A 21,083-nucleotide genomic window follows, 5' to 3' on the forward strand; every position below is an offset into this window, starting at 1 on the left:
ACAATAAATGTTTCCCTGCATTTTATTACCTGAAATACTATGAACTAAAATAATTAATATCTGTATCCTTTGTAATAACTAATTATCATTATCTGAACTTACAATTTCTATAAACTCCTAAAATGCTTCAAAGAAAGTTTCTGTGAAAAACTAACCAGTAGTTTGCATGTATGGTTAGCATTCAGTAAATAGGCATATTTGCTAAGTCAAAATATCTAATTCCCTGACCATGTCAGAGCCCATCCATCAAACATAATGGTACCAGAAATAAACCACCTTGCTTATTACGCAATCTGACAAAGCACTGCATGAAATCTTACCTATCTTCATCTTTGTCATACAGTTGGTAATAATCTCCACAACCATTCCAAAAGGTGTTATCCACAACTTCTTGCCTTCCTGCTGTGGCTCCACTTTCTGCTGTAATTTGGTTATGTTCTGTTTCCCTGTGTGTAACTCTTGAGTAAGGTGGATCCAAGAACATGCAGTCATGTTCTCCATCGTAGTCATCACATTTTATTAAGAGGTCATCTGAGCCATTTTCCTCAACTTCCAAAGCCTCCCTCCACCTCTGAACACTTCTTTGTTTAGCCTCATGCCTATTAAAACCTGTTTCTTGGTCCACCTGGCTTGAACTTATCAATTTCCTAACTTTGGGTCTCACTACCTGTTCAGGAGAACTTCCCTGGTTCTTGTTCTTATCACTAGTATTTTGTTCACTGCAAATATGCCCAGGAGCACACACTGAATCTTCAGTTGCATTTTCTCTCTGACTCTCCTGGCTAGTATTATTTTCTTGTTTGTTTCTAACAACGTCATCTTCAGAAGAGGAGCTCTGAAATTCCTGATTGCTCTGATTGACAAACTCAGTATCACCAGTAGAACTTTTGACTAACGGTGCTGAATCTAACTCTTCAAATTCATCTCTTACTTCACAGTTAAAAGAAGGAACTGGTGGTGAAAGACCAGTGTATGCCTCTACCTCTCCATTTGCCAACTCAAATACTGTATTGCTCAGTGCTTCCTGATATCCACCACCTTCCACAACTTCTGCAGAAAGCTGAAGACGGTCATTGGCCTCTCTGTGTGAACCATCTGGGTCGTAAGAGTCAGTATGAACCAATGACATTCCATTTTGTACACTTGAAGCATCACAAGCTTCTGGAGTATATTCTCCCTCAGGGTGATTATGAAGATTTGTACTGCTTCCTAAAGTCTCCCTGCCTTCCTCACTATGATGTACTGCAGCAAAGGATGGACTGCTCTCAATGGTTTGATTTAATGTTGTATCACAAATGGGAATTTCTGTTTCACTTTTTTCAAACGAAGGGCCGTTGGGTAAAGAACAATGAACTTGATCCGATGGACTGGAACCTTCATAGAGAACAAAGAAAACATTTTTGGAAACATTAATTTTAGATACAATTTTATTTAATAATGACTATTTAAATAGATATTATGCCAATCATTACTCACTTGAATATGAGTGAATTTCTGACAGGTACTTCTATGCCCCTGAACTTAACTGAGAGAGCCCACTGGTCACCCTATGAGTTCATTTATGCCATTGTATAGCCATTCAATATCTTCTCTCAGATGTCTTTTAGAAGTCTTTTAGCTAACTGCTAATACCTAAAATATTCTGTAAAAGACATTAAAAGGAGAGGCTACTGAAAAACTACACAGTGAGAGGCATAAGTCAAGTCATAGGGTAACCAATGTGCCCTTCTAGTTGTTAAGGTGCACAATTCAAACTTCATTTCTTTTATTATGTGCAAGTAAAAAAACTTCACAAGTACTTTTGATAGATAAAGGAACAGGTTACACATCTAACAGAAATGAAACTCTATTGTGTTTGATGTCAATTCAGAAAATTGTATCTCAGTCTCTAGATATATTAGATTTCTACACCAAAATGGATTTTTTAATACACCTATAATGAGTTACCTTTACATTATGTTACAGCTATGATTGCAAAACAACAAAAAAGTCAACATGTTGACTCTGCCATAGTTTGTCAGAATCTTGAGAAAAGAATAAAATCAGATCTGTTTTATAAATCACTTTAAGCCTATCTTTTATCACTACTAATATAATAAAATAATGAAGACATCTGAGATTTGCTGGAACAAAAATTTATAAAAGAGCAGTCTTGTCATATCACAGAAAGGCTTCTTTAACAGAGTGAACTCATTAACTAATAATTCAGATTCTTACTTATAAATGACAGTAAAAATAATTTACAATTAGCAAATTTTCTCAAGACCAGAAGACTACACTCTAGTCCAAAGATGTGTAATTACTACCTGGATATCTGCAAAGTACTTTTTTTTTTTTTTTAAGCTTATTTATTTACTTTTTGAGAGTCAGAGAAAGCAGGAGTTGGGGAAGGGCAGAGAGAGAGGAAAAGAGAGAGAATCCCAAGTAGCGTGGAGCCCAATGTGGGGCTCAAACCCACAAACCATGAGATTGTGACCTGAGCTGAAGTGATGCTTAACTGACTGAACCACCAAGGCGCCCACTGCAAAATACTTTTTCAAACTACTGAATAAGAGATTTTAATTAAATAACTATTACTCGACACTTGTATTTCATAAAATGGTTTTAAGAAATTAAATTAGCCAAGCTAAATTATTTAGGGATACAATTAACACAAGAAAGCTATTAAATATAATATGCAGGGAAAAATATATTCAGTTCACATTAAAAAGTTTTTGATTGAAAAAGAAATCTCCACTAGCAGAAGGATGTCATGATACAGTTATATTTTAACAACTGGCTGTATTCTATTTTCTTCCATGTTTAAATGTATATATCGTTCATATTAAATTTAATAAAAATATCAGAATAAAATTTCTTGATAGGATATGTATATTTGTATTCATAGACACATAAAACCCACACATAATTTCTAATATTATAAGATCAATTCCTACATGCTTATTAATAGCTCTTATATAACTCCATGTTGCATACCTGAGGAATTTTCCTTTGGAACATCATCTAGTTCCAACACTTCATAGTCATCACCAGCCCGACCTAAACTTCTTTCATGCCTGGTCATACATGGTTTAAAACTGACATATGCATGTCTTCTTCCATATCTCCTGCCTGTGATTGTCTGATATCCTCCTGCTGGTTTGGGCCAGGCAGCCTTGCTGGATTCTTGATCCATTACTGAAAAACAGAGTTAAAAATAAGAGAGGCATGAAATGACCTTTACTCCAGTGACCAGTAGAGGTAATGTTTAAACATATATGCTATTGCTTGCCAGATCATCTGCTACTGAACATTACATGCACCTTACTAACATTGTAAGTGTAAACATGAAAATTAGGTTATGAGAGTTAATTGGCCTCTTTACCCCCCAAAATAGCTTTTAAAGTTTGGCACTTTTAAGATGTCTCAGAGTTTTATAATATAACGTACCCAAAATGATTTTTCATATGCCAAATTCATAAGTCATACTGCAAAAGCTCATTAAGAATTAGACAATGATCATCCAAATTATCTAAGTAAAGTACCTTATGTATAAATGCTTAACACATATTTGCTAGATTAATTATTAGCATATTACATTAATTAGCACAATTACATGTGTGTAATCTGCACAATTACATTAATTGTGAATACATTTCTATCCAAGGTAACATGCAACTTCTTTAAATGGCATCTGTACTATCAGGAAGAAATAACTGGACCATAATAAAACATCCCAAAGACTAGGGTCAGATAAAATTATCCACAAGAAAACAGCGATGAGCCAAGTCAAAGACATGCTACCTCACCTTTCAAAACTACAGTAAACATTATGGTAGCAAAACCCATCAACACTTTAACAACTATTTAAATACTAAGTTCTGACAGCTGAGGGATACACAGTAGTAAACAGTAGCACCTGTAACTAAGTAGAACATTACCATATCTATATATATATATATATATAAAAGTGTAAGTTTCTTTAATCAACGATATTTTACATATACTATACAAGAACTAAACATAGTATTTAAAAAACAATTTTTAATGTTATTTTTGAGAGAGATATAGCATGAGTGGCGAAGGGCAGCGAGAGGGAGAGACACAGCAGGCTCCAGGCTCTGAGATGTCAGCACAGAGCCCAATGCAGGGCTTTAACCCACTAACTGTGAGATCAGGACTTGAACCGCCATTTGGGATGCTTAACTCACTGAGCCACCCAGACACCCCTAAACAAAGTCTTATCTCACAGTATATAAAATAGTCAGTTAATGGAAAAGTTACATATTTTTGTTTTACTGCATTAAATAAGTAGAAATGCTTCCAAGCACAAATAAAAAACAAACATGTATTTATACAGTTATCAAGTTTTACATTATATTATTTAATCCCTTCAAAAGCCTTAGGAGGCAGATACTGTACTTCATTTTAAAAATCAAGAAATTAAGAGTAAAATTAAGTATTTAGTAACTTGTCCAATAATCAAATAGTATGACTCCAGAACTAGTGCCCTTAACAACTCCTCCAAAGGAATAGTCTCCAGAACGGAAAGCACAACAGAAGCCAAGGGAGGGTACAAAAAATATAACAATTTTTATTTATACTTATTTTCATATCAAAAATTGGAAATTAAGCTTTAAAATATTCAATAAATGGATCAAAAATGGCCTTATATAAGCCCAAGATCCCAAATGGAGGGTATTACGCTAAGTGAATTAAGTCAGAGAAAGACAGATATCGTATGTTTTCACTCATATGTGGAACTTGAGAAACTAAACAGAAGACCATGGGGGAGGGGGGAAAACAGTTACAGAGAGGAAGGCAGGCAAACCATAAGAAACTCTTAAATACAGAGAACAAACTCAGGGTTGATGGTGGAGGGGAGAGGGGAAAATGGGTGATGGGCATTGAGAGGGCACTTGTTGGAATGAGCACTGGGTGTTGTATGTAAGTGATGAATCACGGGAATCTACCCCCAAAACCAGGAGCACACTGTATACACTGTATGTTAGCCAACTTGACAATAAATTATATTAAATTAGCTAATTAAAAAAAAAAGACGATTCCATGTCATGTATGGTACTTAAGGTATCCAGGGAGAAAAATATAAAATCCTTAATGTAGAGGGACTGACAAAGACACTCTGCTTACCTGCTGGCTCTTTTTCAGTATATTGTGACATATATGGCAGTTTTTGTGTGCCCAGTTCAGTGCAATTATAGATGTGAATTAGTTTTTATTCACACAACGAATAAGCTGCAGAAGATTCCTACAAGGAAACCGCAGATTAAACAAAATATTAATAATATAAGCACAAAATAAAAATGACAAAGTAATACTTCTGGTGAAGCACTTTGTTAACCCTGTAATATCAGAAAAATACAATCAGATCTGACAATCCATCAAAAAAACCTTAAAACTATCAAGATAGCTATTTGAAAAGTTACATCTCCTCTTGAAAAACCTCTTGCTGTAAGCATGTATCATCAAGACTGACATGATTAACAGTACATTCATAATTTAAAAGTAAATAAGCAAATATATTGGAAGAAGTGCTGACTGAAGTATGTGACCAAACTATCTGGGAGTCTACTACACTATGCTATCTTTGCTTCTGCATCAAGCGCTATATAGTTTCTTTAGCTCTGCAATTGTTAAAAGAAGTCAACCCTAGGAATACAGACCGTATTTTCAAAATATATAATGGCTTATGACAATTATAAATTAATGTGTGTAAGGGCGCCTGGGTGGCTCGGTCAGTTAAGCATCAGACTTCAGCTCAAGTCATATCTCACGGTTCATGAGTTCAAGCCCTGCGTCATGCGTCACGCTCTGTGCTGACAGCTCAGAGCCTGGAGCCTGCTTCAGATTCTACGTCTCCCTCTCTCTCTGCCCCTCCCCCACGCACACTTGCACACATGCTCTCTCTCTCTCAAAAATAAATATTAAAAAATATTTTAAAAATAAAATAAAAAATGTGTGTAATAATATACTTATTCTTTACAATAGTCAATTAACTATTCAAATATTTTGATTCCAAATAAGAACCTATTCTACATTAGAAAAACTAAAATTTGTCATGTAACAAATATAAAAAGACCTTCTGGTTTGAAATTAATCCATTTACTACTTCAAAAGTTGCAACCTGGGCTCTTTTAAAAGTTTGGTAAGGGTTATGTTTTTATTTAAACAGCTTATTTACATAAACACTGAAGCTACTGCTAATTTTATACCACCACTTATTAGAAGATGATAGTTCTGCAAATGAGGTTAATTGTATTGTTATCTGTGAAACCACAGATAGCTCTATATTAACATACATCAGAGTACAAACACCCATTCTCCCATATAAATTATAAATTCAGCAACATGTTATGATCCTCTAATATGTCTGAACCAAGTGAGACTGTTAGCAACAATCTTACCAAAGAATAGCTTACCAAAAAATATTCTTAACATGGAGGCAAAAAGATAAGCTCTAATTAATACTGTTTTAATACTAAGAAAAATGATCTGAAATAACTTGAATCTTCAGTCATAATATAGTACATGACAATCGTAAAGGATGACCATGCATTTAAATTCATAAGTATTTCACCCAAAGTCTTTTCTTTAGAATAAAACTTTATTTTACTATGTTCCCGGCATTATTTTCAGTGCTGAGGCTTCAAATAAATGAACAAAGTAGACAAATATCACTGCCCTCCTAAAATTACAGTATGTGGTACACACACTAAACAAAACAAGGAAGTAAATATACGTTAGACAATAAATACAAAGGAGCAAAAGAAAGCAGTGAATAAAGGGTTGCTGGGGGTGTGCAATTTAAAATAGGGTGGTTAGGGAAAATCTCTCTGAGAGGGAAGCATCTGAGCAAACACCTGGTAAGGGAGACAGCCATGTGTAAACCTAGGGAGAGAACATTTCGGGCAGAATAAATGAAAGTTCCTGAGGTGACAACTTCCAGAAGTGATCATAGCAAGAAGTGTGGGATGGAATGAACAAGACAGAAAGCAACAGATGAGGTTAGAAAATTAATTAGGGTGGGTGATAGGGGGTGAGATGGAACACGTCACACAGGCCTTTATAGGCTAACACAAGAAATGTAGGTTTTATTCTGAGTGAGCTGGAAAACCACTGAAGAGTTCTGAACACAGAACAGACATTACCTAACTTCTGTTTTAATAGGAACACTCTGGCTACTATTTTGAATAGAGTGAAGGGGAACAAGGTCAAAGGCAAGGAGCCTGCTTGCAAAGCTATCGAAATAATATTGGCAAGAGATCACAGTGGTTTAGACCAGGGTAAAACTAGAGGTGGTGAGAAATGCAGATTCTGAATATACTGTGAAGGAAGTGCCAACAAAGTTTTCTGATATAGATTATAAAATAAGGTAAGGAGTTGAGGCTGACTCTAAGTTCTATAGCCTGAGCAACTGAAAACAACAACAACAACAACACAGTTACCATTAACTGAATGAAGTAGGAAAATTTGTGAAAGATGCAGGTTTGGAGAAAGTATCTTCAGTTCAGTTTTACATGTATTAAGTCTGAGATATCTATCAGACATTCAAGCAGAAATGTTAAGTAGAGGGGCACCTGGGTGGCTCAGTCAGTTAAGCATCTGACTTTGGCTCAGGTCATGATCTCACATTCATAGGTTCAAGCCCCATATCAGGCTCTGTGCTGACTGCTCAGAGCCTGGAGGAGCATGCTTCAAATTCTGTGTCTCCTCTCTTTCTGCCCCTCCTCTCACACTCTGCTTCTCTCTCTCTCTTTCTCCTTCTCTCAAAAACAAATAAACATTAAACAATTTTAAGAAAGAAAGAAAGAAAGAAAGAAAGAAAGAAAGAAAGAAAGAAAGAAAGAGAAAGAAAGAAAGGTTAAGTAGAAGCCTGGAGTTGACTAAAAGAATTCTGGGCTGCAAGTATAATTTGGGAGTTACCAGTACATAGATACATTCAAAAAAGCATGAACTTGGACAGGGCATCTAAGTGTACTTGGAGAAGGAAAAAGGTTCAAGGACAGCCTTGAGACAATCCAACATTAAGAGACCAGGAAAGAAGTACCAGAAAGCTGACAGAGGCCAATGGAAAGAAAAGGAAAATCCAGGAGTATGGATGCCAAATGAAGAAAGTGCTTCAGACAGAAGAACTAATCCACTGTGCCAAATGCTAAGAAATAAAGTATAAGAAGGATCTGTAACTGGCCACTGAACTTAGCAACATGGAGGATACTGAAGATCTCTGACAACAGCAACTTTGGTAGAATGGGAGGTGTAAAAGCCTGATCACAGATAGTGAGAGGAAAGGAACTGGAAAGAGTATATACGTCCTGAAAATCACCGTTTCTTAATAATCTTCTTTAACGTGATTCCACTTGCTTTCTAAAGGTGTTCCAACAAAATTTAATCTACTTGTTTTCAAGCCCTGTGACCCCCGCTGTGATAACTTTTGACTACTTCTGAGCTCAGTCCCCTGATTTGAATCCCGTGTTCTCGTGTGTGTGTGTGCGCGCGCGCGTCTTTACTAGAAGATCAAGTATTTGTTTCAGAAATTTTATGTAAGGAGGTAAACTTTGGGTCCTTGCATGTCTGAAAAAATTTTCATCTATCCCTCAGACTTTGGGTATAGTTCAAGAAAAAACATTTTTTTCCTAACTCTGAAAGGCATGGTTTTCCAGCATCCCATGTTGCAATATGGCATCCCATTCTGCCAATTTATTTCTCAGTTTTTGGTAAGTAAACCAATTTTTCTCCCTGGAATATTTAGGATATCTTCTGAATAAATGGTATTCTATAATGCCACAAGGACTTTTTTAGGGGCAGGCCATTTTATAATTTCTCCTACACAGCCACTATTGGGCTGTTTTAAATAAGACTCATATCCGTTTGTCTCAAAGATGTCCTTTTTTAATAATGGCTATTTTCACTGTATTTGGCCTACAAAGATTAATCCTTTGTCTGTAAACTTTTCTAATTTTCACTCTATGAGATGGTAAATTTCATCCAATTTTACTTTGAGCCTTTCAGTATTCTCTGTAATAATCTTCTAAATTTCTTGTAGTTTCTTGTTTTCTGCTTCTTTTATTATCATTTTTAACAGTGATTCATGCCTTATGACTAAAATGTAGACTAGAGTCTCTCTGTAGATACTAATTATTTCTATTTCATTGAAGGCCAGCCATGCTCAAGTATCTACAACAGTGGTAAATACTTTCTCATTTCCATATAAAAAAAGGTATAAAAAGAAAAAAAAAGCAGAACAGGGAGGGGGGAGGATGAATAATAAGAAATAAAAACCACAGTGGTATATCAAGATTAAAATGGTTAAATCATTAGTCCCAAATTTGTATCTTAAGTGAATCAGAAACATTGTCTCTGAGTTCTCTCTGAAGAGATGTTGCTTTGCTGAATTAATCTCTTGCTCCTTGTACTATTCACTTAATAAGTAACACATGACTTCTTTCTATTTGTGATGCTTATTCATTTCAAATGCAATTATTCATATTTCTTACTAATTGTCATAAAGTAAAATATATAAATGTGTTGTTGTCTAAGAATTAAAGAAGTAAATCAATGAAGTATTAATTCTAGATCTTATTTAACCTACAAGTCATCACTTTATCGTTTTAATAACCAGCAGCTATAGACAGGCAATAAAAACAGCCTTCAAAACAATACAAGGGAAAACGTGCGTGTAGGACATACACCTCCAACAGGAGAATTGAAAGAGTTGTGATTTTAAAGACAAAGGCCTTATTTTATTTGTACCTGCATGCACTAGGTCTATTAAATGCTTGTTTCTACTGCACTAACACCGTATGTATGTAAATGATTGGACAAATGAATGAATGAACAAACATGTGCTCCTTTCTCTGATGGAAATAAGGAAATATAATGAAAAGAGAGGGCTAAGTGTTGGGTACACTTGGATCTAAATCCCAACTCTGATACTCAGGCAAGTTAAATGAAAGCTAGTGGTAGTTTAAGTGATTTAAAAAATATATATATATATAAATAGTAATGAATGAAAGGAACTTAGGCAAACAGAGTAATGAGTGCTCATATTCCTATATGGACACAATATATACTAATATTGGTACACAGTAGACCTACATCTTGAATTGTCTTTGGTATCAACATATTTCTACTCCAGTGAGTAATCAACTAATAACAAAGCTTGTATAATATTTAAAAATAACACATTTATTATTTTTGCAACATAGCCTACCTACTTCAGTAACATCATCGAACCTCTATGAGACTAATACAGTAGAATAATTAAAAAATAATTCTTTGATAAAATTTTTTTAACACTTCTCCCTTCAAAAAGCACAGCCTAATCTGCTCCCTATCAGAGTGGGTTGTACTTAGACACTTGTTTCTATTGAATACAATGTGACAGAAATGACAATGTATAATGAACAAAATTATGGCATAAAAGGCATTGTGGCTTCCTCCTTGCTCTCTCTCAGCTCCCTCTCCCTGGGAAAAGCAAGCTGCTACATCATGGGATCATTCAGGTAGTCCTATGGAAAAGTCAATGTATTCCTGCCTAGAGGAGAAGGAAGTGAGGTATTCTGACAACAGGCATGTGACTGAACCACCTAGGAAGCAGCACCTTAAGTCACAATCAAACCTGCAGATGACTGCAGTCCCAACCCACATCTTCAGGGTAACCTCATGAAAGATCTTGAGACAAACCACCCAGTCAGGTTGCTCCTGAATTTCTCACCTACAGAAACTATGGTCTACTGAAGCATAACAAATTATCCTGTCAAAATTAACAAACACAAATAACTTAAATTATATTATTTTATATAGAGAGAGAGATAGATAGATATGGATAGATAGGTATGTGGATACTGAATTTTCCTATATTTCCACCTATTATGAGAACGAAGCTCTTTTAAAAAAATGTTTGAGAGAGAGAGAACGAGCAGGGGAGGGGCAGAGAGAGGAGGGAGGGAGACAGAGAACCCCAAGCAGGCTCTGTGCATTCAGCACAGAGCCTGACACAAAGGGCTTGAAACTCAAGAATTGTGAGATCATGGCCTAAGCCCAAATCTAGAGTCAGACTTTTAACCGACTGAGCCACCCAGGTGCCCCAAGAACAAAGATTTTCTAATGCCATCTCATGAAAGTATATTTTCTCCCTTTGAAAGAGCTGCTTATTCTCAGCATAGAAAGTGCCAGGTTATGGCTTACAGAATTAAAATGAATTATACTTATGTTTTGTTTGCTGGCAATCTCAGAACTGTTGCTTAGCTCTTACATTCTACCTATCACCTAATAAATATTCACTAACTAGCTACTGAATCAGGAACACTTACTTTTAGAATTTAAATCTGATTTAAATGACGTTTTAGGCAAAGCAAAGGAGAAATCAGTTGAACTTCCAGAAGAAGAGCTTCAACTGAAAGCTTGGATCTTTACACCTGTGACCCATTTGCTGGGAGCCAAAAATAACTCACTTTTTTTAAAAAAAAGCTGAGACATAATTCATATATATTAGATCAGGTATACAACATAATGATCTGATGTTTGTACATAGGGCTAAATGATCATCAAAGTAAGTCTAGTTAACATCCATCACCATAAATAGTAACAAATGAGAACTTCTAACTTGTATTTTGTTAGTAACCTTCAAATATACAATATGGTATTAATAACTACAACACCATGCTATACACTACAACCCTATGACTTATTTATTTTATAACTGAAAGTTTGTACCTTTTGCCCCCGTGCTCAACAATTTTGCCTGCCTCCCACTCCCACCTCTGGCAACCACTGATCTGTTCTATGTATGAGGTGTTTTTTTTTTTTTTTAATTCCACACATGAGATCATACAGTATTTGTCTTTCTCTGATTTATTTTGGTTAGTATAATGCCTTCAAGGTCCATCCATATCCATATTGTTGCAAATGGCAACATTTCATTCTTTTTTATAGCTGAATAATACTCCATTTTGTATGTATGTGTCTGTACACACACAACCCACTTTTTTTTTTTTGGCCTGAGGAAGATCAATCAATCAATCTTCCTTCTTTTTTTTTTTTTTTTTTTTTTGTGTTGTCTAAAACAACAGAAATTTATCTCTTACAATTCTGGAGGTTAAAAGTTCAAAATCAAGGTGCCAATGGGGTCATATTTCCTCTCAAAGGCTTTGGAGGAAATTCTTTTGTACTTCTAGCTGGTGGTGAATGCCAGCAAACCTTTGCATTCTTTGGCTATATACCACATCTTCTTTATCCATTCACCCATCAATGAACACTTAGGTTGTTTCCATATCTTGGTCATTGTAAATAATGCTGCAGTGAATATGGGAGTGCGTGTCTTTTCAAGTTAGTATTTTTGTTTTCTTTGGATAAATACCCAGAAGTGGAATAGCTGGATCACATGGTAGTTCTATTTATTAATTTTTTGATGAATCTCCATACTATCTTCCATAGCGGCTGTACCAATTTACACTCCCCCCAAGAGTATACAAGGTTTTCCTTCTTTCCATATCCCTGCCAACACTTGTTATTTCTTGTCTTTTTGATAAAAGTCATTCTAACAGATATGAGTTGATATCTCATTGTGGCTTTGATTTGCATTTCTTTGATGATTAGTGATGTTGAGCATCCTTTCATGTACCTGTTGGCCAGGTACATGTTGTCTTTGTACACTGTCTTTGGGAAAACGTCTACTCATTTCCTCTACCCATTTTCTAATTGGATTGTTTCTCTGCTATTGAGTTTTATGATTTCTTAATATTTTAGATATTGACCCTTTGCCAGATATATAATTTGGAAATATTTTCTCCCATTTATTAGGCTGCCTATAAATAACTCACAGTTAAAGCATCTTTTCTAGAAATAACAAAGTTGAGACACAAATACAATTTAATCCAACAATATGAAGAGCAAAGATTCTTGATTATTCTTCCCAGCCCTCTGCAAAATTTGTTTTATATTCTCTCATATTTCCCTTTATATATATGTGCCTGCAAAATGCCCTAAAAATGGCTCTTAAAAATTCCTTACAAAACAAAATTCTAAAATTATCTGGCCTGCAGTTCCTTTCAGTAAAATATTTATTTATATAGAATGTTGGTGATTATTATCATACTTGAGCTATAAGTTATAGAATACAAACTTCATGACAAAATGACTTTACAATAAACTACGACAAATACAGCTAGAAAGCTGTTCCATATATGCCGGAACTAATTACACTTTACCTTAGTTTACTAACATTATCTTTCTATTTTCAGCTACTAAGGCAAAGCAAATATTCCAAGAGGTTAAAAAAGTATCTACTCTGAACAACAATCTAAGCTTGCAATTAAAGTACTTCTCACACTTATATATTCTTTTTAATCTATCTCTAGATTTATCGTGTCTTCTAGTCACAAGCACAAATGGTTTCTTTTACATATAAACAATGCAAAATATTCCACTAGATGTAATTAATAGATACCCAATTAATAAGGACAGAGGTGATATTATTCCTATATATTGCTATAAACAAATAGACACATGAATAAGCGGTAAATCAAATAACATATTACCAACCGCTGGACTTCTAGGTTATACACAAGAAAACTTCCAGGATATGACTACCAGATTCTGTACATGAACAACTGTAGAAATGATAAGAGTACCTAAATCAGAGAGAAATTTTAAAAGTACAACTGTTAAACTTCTCAGATCAAATGGGCTTGCTATTCCTAGTAATGTGATGAGATAATATGATAAAAGGTTAAGCGTATTTAACTATTACCTTTCTTGACAATGTTTCTGTAAATTATTGTAAAAGAGGAACAATAAACTCAGCACTGATACAGTGAAAATTACACTGAAAAACATAAAATATATGTAATCAGAAAGAGACCATTTGATAATCCAAACTTTTGTATTTAAGTAGTTATAAAACTGTATTTCCAATTTCTGTTATGGTAAAGCCTCTATCTCACCAAATGATTATAAACTGTTACTCTATTTAAAAAAATTGTTACAAACTGCTATTTCTAAAAGACTAACCATACAGAAAAACCTGTGAAGAAAGAACTGAATGAGAATATAACCAACACACTAGAACAATAAAGATTTTCTCTGGTTTACTGGAAATATAACTGGCTAAGGGGGAAAAAAAGATTAAAGTCGAAGACAAATTGAGATGGAAGAATAAAATATCAATCCATCAAAAAACAGGATGAAGAATATTCTTCAAATTTACCTCTCATTTAGATAGAAGATCTGATTCAGATGTGGCACAAAAAGGGCCCTGGCTCAACTCACCCTCCTATGGGATGCCAAGAAAAATCAGTTTCAAATCAAGAAACAGCACAGATTTATTTCCATGTCAATGAGTGAGCCAAGAAAATAACAAGAGTACAGGAAAAAAAGGAAAATAGAAAATTCAATGTTATGCATACCAAATGTAGCAAATTTCATTTGATGATAAAAATTCACAAAATGTGCTCAGAACAAATTAATACACCTATGATATTTAGAGACTTGGATGCCTGCTAACCACAAAAAAAAAAAAAAAAAGGGCTTATATGTGTGGGTTTGGGAAGATAAAAAAACAAGCATAACAAAACGCTGATGCAAGATGTTGTGTAAGAGTGGTTCCTTATACTTCACAAAAATTTGTTTAGAAATTTTCATGATAAAATCTTTTCAAGTATTTTCCTTTTCTCTGCACTCATTTGTTGAAGAACTATTAAGTGCAAAACTCTTAAACATATGTTACAGTTCAATGGATTTTTACATATATTATATATCTGAATAACTACCATGTGGTTCAAGATATAAAACATTACCATCATTTCAGAAGGTTCTCTCTTACCCCTTCCAATTTATTAACTCCTCTCAATCCAGAGGCAACCGCTTTCTGGACTTCAACTCCCCCAAATTAGCTTTTACTGTTTTAAAATACACAAGTGGAATTATACAACGTGAACTCTTTTGCATCTATCTACTTTTGATCAACACAATTCGTTCATGTTGTTATAAATGTTCCTATACATAAATTCTGATGCAATATTTTGTTGTTTTTTCAGATCGAAATGTTTTCTAATTTCTATTGTGACTTCAGATTAATGCACTATTTAAAAATGTCTTGCTTAACTTCTAAACATCTGGAGTCTTTCCAGTTATTTTTCTATTACTGAACTGTAATTAATTCCACAATGATCAGAAAACACGCACTACATAATGTCGATCTGAAATTTGATACTTCTTTAAGAATTAGAATATTTTGTCAAATATCCCAAGTGCACTTAAACAAAAAAAAAAGGTATAGTCTTCAGTTGTTAAACACAATGTTCTATAAATGTCAATTATGTCAAGGTGATTAATCATGTCATACAAATTTTATTCCTTTACTGATTTTTTTACATAACTGTATTATCATTTACTTAAACATGTATTTAAAATCTCAGCTATGAATACATACCTATCTTTCCTGTTAGTTATACTAATTTCTCCGTTCAGAATCTATATTATTAAGTGAACACATACTTACAATTATATTTTCTTGATGAAGTGACCCACATATTATAATATATTCCTCTTTACTTATTATAATACATCTTGTCTTACATCTGTTTTGTACAAATTAATACGATCAGCTTTCTTTTGGTGTTTGCAGACAATACTCAATTTTATCTTTTTACTTTGATCTTACATGCATTTTGCACTTAGTGTTCTTTATAAATTAAACATACATGAATCTTTATTTATTTATTTATTTTTAATGTTTGTTTATTTTTGAGAGAGACAGAGACAGAATGCGAGTGGGTTAGGGGCAGAGAGAGAGGGAGACACAGAATCCAAAGCAGGCTCCAGGCTCTGAGATGTCAGCATAGAGCCCAACACGGGGCTTGAACCCACGAGCTGTGAGATCATGACCTGAGCTGAAGTCAGTCGCCCAACCAACTGAGCCACACAGGTGCCCCATACACGAATCTTATTTATAAGGGCTAACAATATTTGTATTGCCACTGAAGTGTCTAAACCATTTACATTTAACATAATTGCCATAATACAGATTAGCTTAAGTATCACCTTTCTATGTGTTGTTTCTTTATTCTTCCTTTCTTGACTTCTTTGGTACTGGTCAACTTTTTTTTTTTTTACTATTCCATTTTATTTCACCTACTATCTTGTTTGAAATACCTTTTAGTATCAATATTTCAGTGGTTTCCCTTGAAATTACAAAATGCATCTTTTTTATTTGCTGAATGTTATTTCCTAGAGGCTCAGAATAACTTATCTTCCTTTAAAGAGTGTTTTAAATTTTCTCATCTCAGGTAATTACACCACAGGTAAAGACAAAGTGTGGGTTGGATGAAAGTACAAAATATCTGAGAACTGCAGAAACAGAAAGTTGGTACCCACTCACAGGCTCTTATCTATCAATCTCTACTAGGTGCTGAAAAGATTGGGAACAGGCTGGAGACTAAAGAGGCCTTCTTTCAGGGTGAAAGGAAGGTACTGATTGCCAACAAGTGAATAAAATAAAGTCCTACCTACACCTTTCACCCATACAGAAAAGAAAAAAAAAAAAAAGCCTTACCCTATCGACAGAATGACACCAATTACTGTCCTCCATTGTGGCTAGAGGATAGGTAAAAGAAGAAAAACAAAACAAACCACCTTTACTGCTGAACAGTGTTAGGAAATAGAGCAAGGATTTCAAGAGATGGAAAAGAAATGAAAGAAATAAAAGACACATTGACAAATAACAAAAAGGCATTTATGGGCTCATCAAAGGACCAGGGGAAGAAGGTATAAATGAATTTCAAGACAGGTCATGAAAAAGTACCCAAACTGAAATACAAATTAAAAAAAAAAAAAAAAAGTGTGGGGAGGAAATTAAACAGAGCCTCCAAGAAATGTAGGACTATATGAAATGAACTACCACCTACATAACTGGATTCTCACAAGCAGAACTGGTAAGTGGTACAGATGAAATATTAGAAGATATTCTGAGAAATTTCCAAATATTATTTAAGAGATTAAACATAAATTTAAGAAAGGCTCAGCAAACAATCACAACAAGCACTATATATAGAAAACACAAGTACCCCCAGACAAATCATTTTCAACCTGCTGTAAAAACCCAACAATAAAGGAAACATTTTTGACGCAGAGAAATGAAGAATTACACCTGACTTCTTGTCAGAAACCATACAAGCAAAAAGACAATATAAATGGCATCCTTAACGTAACACTGTGAACAAATAATCCTATACCCAGCAAAATACTGTGCAAGGAAAATAAAAAGTAAAATAGAGTATGTTATAGCCAACCCAAGAGACTTTGTTACCAGTAGACCTGAACTACAGAAAGAGTACAAAACAGACATTTGACTCTACAAAGGAATATGGAACTCTAAAGATAATTAAAGTGAAGGTACATGCAAAAATTTTTTTTCCTTATTTTTAGTTACTTCAAACCAGAACTGTATAAAGTAGCACTCACTGATAGAACTTTCTGAGATGATGAAAATGTTCTATATCTTACACAGTTCGATCTGAAAACTAAAAGCTACCTGTGGCTACTAAGCACTTAAAAAAAATGGCTAATATACAGAAATTAATTTAAACTTAATACTAACTACTTGAAATTCAAATTAAATAGTCACACTGGCTAGGACATACTAGACAATGCAGGTCTAAAGCAAACACAGTAGCAAGGTATTATGAACTTATGGCATATATAAAAGTAAAACATATGACAATAGTAGTGCTAACATAGTAAGAAATTGGCAATATACTGTTATGAAGCACTGATACCATATAAAAAGTGTTATAACACTGCCTGTATAAAGACTGGAATTAAAGATGTATAATACAAATCACAAAGAAGCCAGTATAAATTTTTTAAACAGGCAAACTTATGTATAAGTAATGAGCTACTAATAAAGATAAAAATAGAGAACCTATTTTTATAGGTTAAATAAAAAACTACTAAGAAGGGAGATTTAAATGTAATCACATTAATAATTACATTACATATAAATGGTCTAAACAACCAAATTAAAAAGCCATATTGTCAGGATGGGTTAAAAATAAAGTGGGTTGTCTATACCAAACCTACTTTAAATATAAAGGCATAGATGTAAAGTAAAAAGATATACTATGCAAACACTAACCAAAAGAAAGGTAGAGTGATATTAACGTCAGATAAAATAGACTGCAGAAAACGGAATACTGTCTTTATACAAAGTATGTTATTGGTCTACCAAAAAAAGAGAAACATGGAAATCAATTATAAAGATATGTTTACGTATACATTTTACATATTTATTATATATATATTTTCAAATATTTGGAAACTGAGTGATATACGTTTTTAAATTTGAAATTTATTGTCAAATTGGTTTCCATACAACACCCAGTGCAAGAATGATATACTTCTAAATAACCATGGGTCAAAGTGAAAGTCACATTAAGTATTTAGAAAATATCAACAAAACAAAAGTTGTGGGAATATCTAAAGTAGTGTTTAGAAGGAAATGAAGGTCTCAAATCAATGGCTCAAGTTTATACCTTAAGAAATCCTAACAGACTGGATTTAAATCCAAAAGCATACAAAAAGAAAATAGTAAAGAGCAAACATCAATGAAACTGAAAAGAAAAAAATTTTTTAATGCAATAAAACAAAAAACTGGATCTTTGGAAAAATTAATAAAATTGATAAACCTGGACACAAACTAGTAAAGGCAAAAGAGAGGACACATTGTCAACATGAGAAATAAATGAAAAGACATCATTATAGTAGCTATAGACAGTAAAGAGATAATAAAGAAACAACTTTACGGCAATGAATAGGTGAAAAAGATGAATTCCTTGAAAGACACAAAGCACTAAAATTCATATAGTGAGTAAAAGTGATTCATGCAAAGACGAAAAACTTTCAAGAATAGATAACCCTAATCATCTTATACCTATTGAATGTATCCTTTAAAACCTTTCAAAAAGAGAACTCTGGGCCCAGAGGGATTAGCTTGAAAACTCTAGCAAAGATTTATCAAACAAAGACCACTCTTATCGGAAATTTTTCAGAAAATTTAACACTTTCAAATTCTGAGGCCAGCATGATCCTAATACAAAGATTTACATGAAAAGTCATCTTTTGTGGACATAAATACAAAACAGTACTCAACAAACTATGAGCAAATCTAATCCACCAATTTATGAAAATGATAACACGTCATGACCAAATGAGATATCTAGAGAATGCAAGGCTGATTCAACATTTAAAAATAAAATATTAACAGACCATATGATCATCTCAATAAATAACAGTAAAAACATCTGACCAAACTCAGTGTCCACTTGTTAAAAATTCTCAGCAATCAAGGAATAGAATGAGAACACAGTTAACTTCATAAAAGGCCTAGTATACTTAAAATGGTAATATAGAATATATAGAATATACAATAATAATTTGATAAAAAGGCCCTATTATACTTAATAATAAAAGACTGAAACCAACAAGTCACTTCTAAAAAAATTTTATGGAAAAGCAAAAAACTACAACAGCCAGGATGATTTTGAAAAAGAGTAGGTCAGGTGGCACTTGCATGGCTCAGTCGGTTAAGTGTCCAACTCTTGATCTCGATCTCGTGGTTCATGAGTTCGAACTCCGGGTCAGGCTCTGCACTGACAGTGAGGAGCCTGCTTGGAGTTCTCTCTCCCACTCTCTCTGACCCTACCTCACTCATGCTTGCTCTCTCTCTCTCTCTCAAAATAAATAAATAAACTTTAAAAATTTTTAAAAAAATAGCAAGTCAGTCAAAGAAAAACAAATACCATATGATTTCACTCATATGTGGAATTTACAAATGAGCAAAGGGACAAAAAAGAGAGAGGCAAGCCAAGAAACAGACTCTTAAATAGAGAACAAACAAAATAGAGAACAAAAGAGAGGTGAGGAGGGAATAGGTGAAATAGGTGATGGGGGTTAAAGAGGGCACTTGTGATGAGCAATGGGTGTATGGGAGTGCTGAATCACTATATTGTACACCTGAATCTAATATTACACTGTAGGTTAACTAACTGAAATACAAATAAAAACTTAAAAATGAAGTAAGTACTGCAAATAAACAAAGTTGGGAGTACTCACACAACCTGATTTCAAGATTTACTGTAAAGCAACAATAACCATGACAATGTGGAACTGGCAAAACGACAGGTATAAAGATCAAGGAATTAGTCCAGAAATAGACCCACATATATGGACAACTGATTTTTAACTAAGTTAATTCACTGAGGAAATCAAAGGTTTCCTAACAAATGATGCTAGAACTGAGAAAACAAGCCTTAACCCTTATCTCACACCATATATAAAAACTACCTTAAAAGGTATGATACACCTTGTCATAAAAGCCAGAACTATAAACCTGTAGATGAAAACATAATCTGTACAACTTTCCACTAAGCAAACTTAGAACACAGAAACACAAATCCTAAAAGGAAGACTGATGAACTGAATTTAATCGAAATTAAAAACTCTTCTGTTCTGAAAAGTTAGGAAAATAAAAAGGTAAGCTTCAGACTGCATTATGTGTGCATGTGTCTGTGTGGGTCAAAGGACTTCCACAAAAAAATATACAAAGAATACATACAACTCAGTGAGATAAACAATATTTACAAATAAGCAAGATTTGAACCGATACTTCACAAAGGAAGACACACAAAGGACCAAAAGCAAATTCTCAGCATTATTAATCTTTAGATAAATGTAAATTAATATTATAGTGTGATATAACTACATACCCACTAGAAGGACTAAAATGAAAAAATCTGAAATAACCAACTGTTGATGAGGGTATAGAGCAACTGGAACTGTACATGGAAGCTGTGTGGCAGGTTTTTACATGTAAACATTCAGTTACAATACAATGCAACAGATACATTTCTAGATATTTACCCAAGAGAAACACAAAACTTCATGAACGGATGTTTACAGCGATTTATCAATAATACTCCCAAACTGGAAACAATCCATTTATCCATAAATATGTGAAATAGTCAACAAACTGTGGTAGACCAATACCATGGACTGCTACTCAACAATTAAAAGTCATGAATCAGTTA

The 21,083-nt window shown here is 33.9% G+C and overlaps 1 protein-coding gene across 1 annotated transcript in view; it reads right to left on the reverse strand.

Annotated features, from left to right (window-relative positions):
• Window positions 1-21,083, reverse strand: part of PJA2 (praja ring finger ubiquitin ligase 2) — a 69,483-nt gene that overhangs the window by 45,277 nt on the left and 3,123 nt on the right. Inside the window, exons 2-4 of the mRNA XM_027036407.2 lie at window positions 5,131-5,248; window positions 2,977-3,177; window positions 321-1,374 (exon numbers count right to left, since the gene is read on the reverse strand). Coding sequence (XP_026892208.1) covers window positions 321-1,374; window positions 2,977-3,177; window positions 5,131-5,161 — 1,286 coding nt within the window. The 5' untranslated portion in view covers window positions 5,162-5,248. The remainder of the gene's footprint in view (window positions 1-320; window positions 1,375-2,976; window positions 3,178-5,130; window positions 5,249-21,083) is intronic.

Source organism: Acinonyx jubatus, chromosome A1 (genome assembly GCF_027475565.1).
Source record: "Acinonyx jubatus isolate Ajub_Pintada_27869175 chromosome A1, VMU_Ajub_asm_v1.0, whole genome shotgun sequence".
Lineage (NCBI taxonomy): Eukaryota > Metazoa > Chordata > Mammalia > Carnivora > Felidae > Acinonyx > Acinonyx jubatus.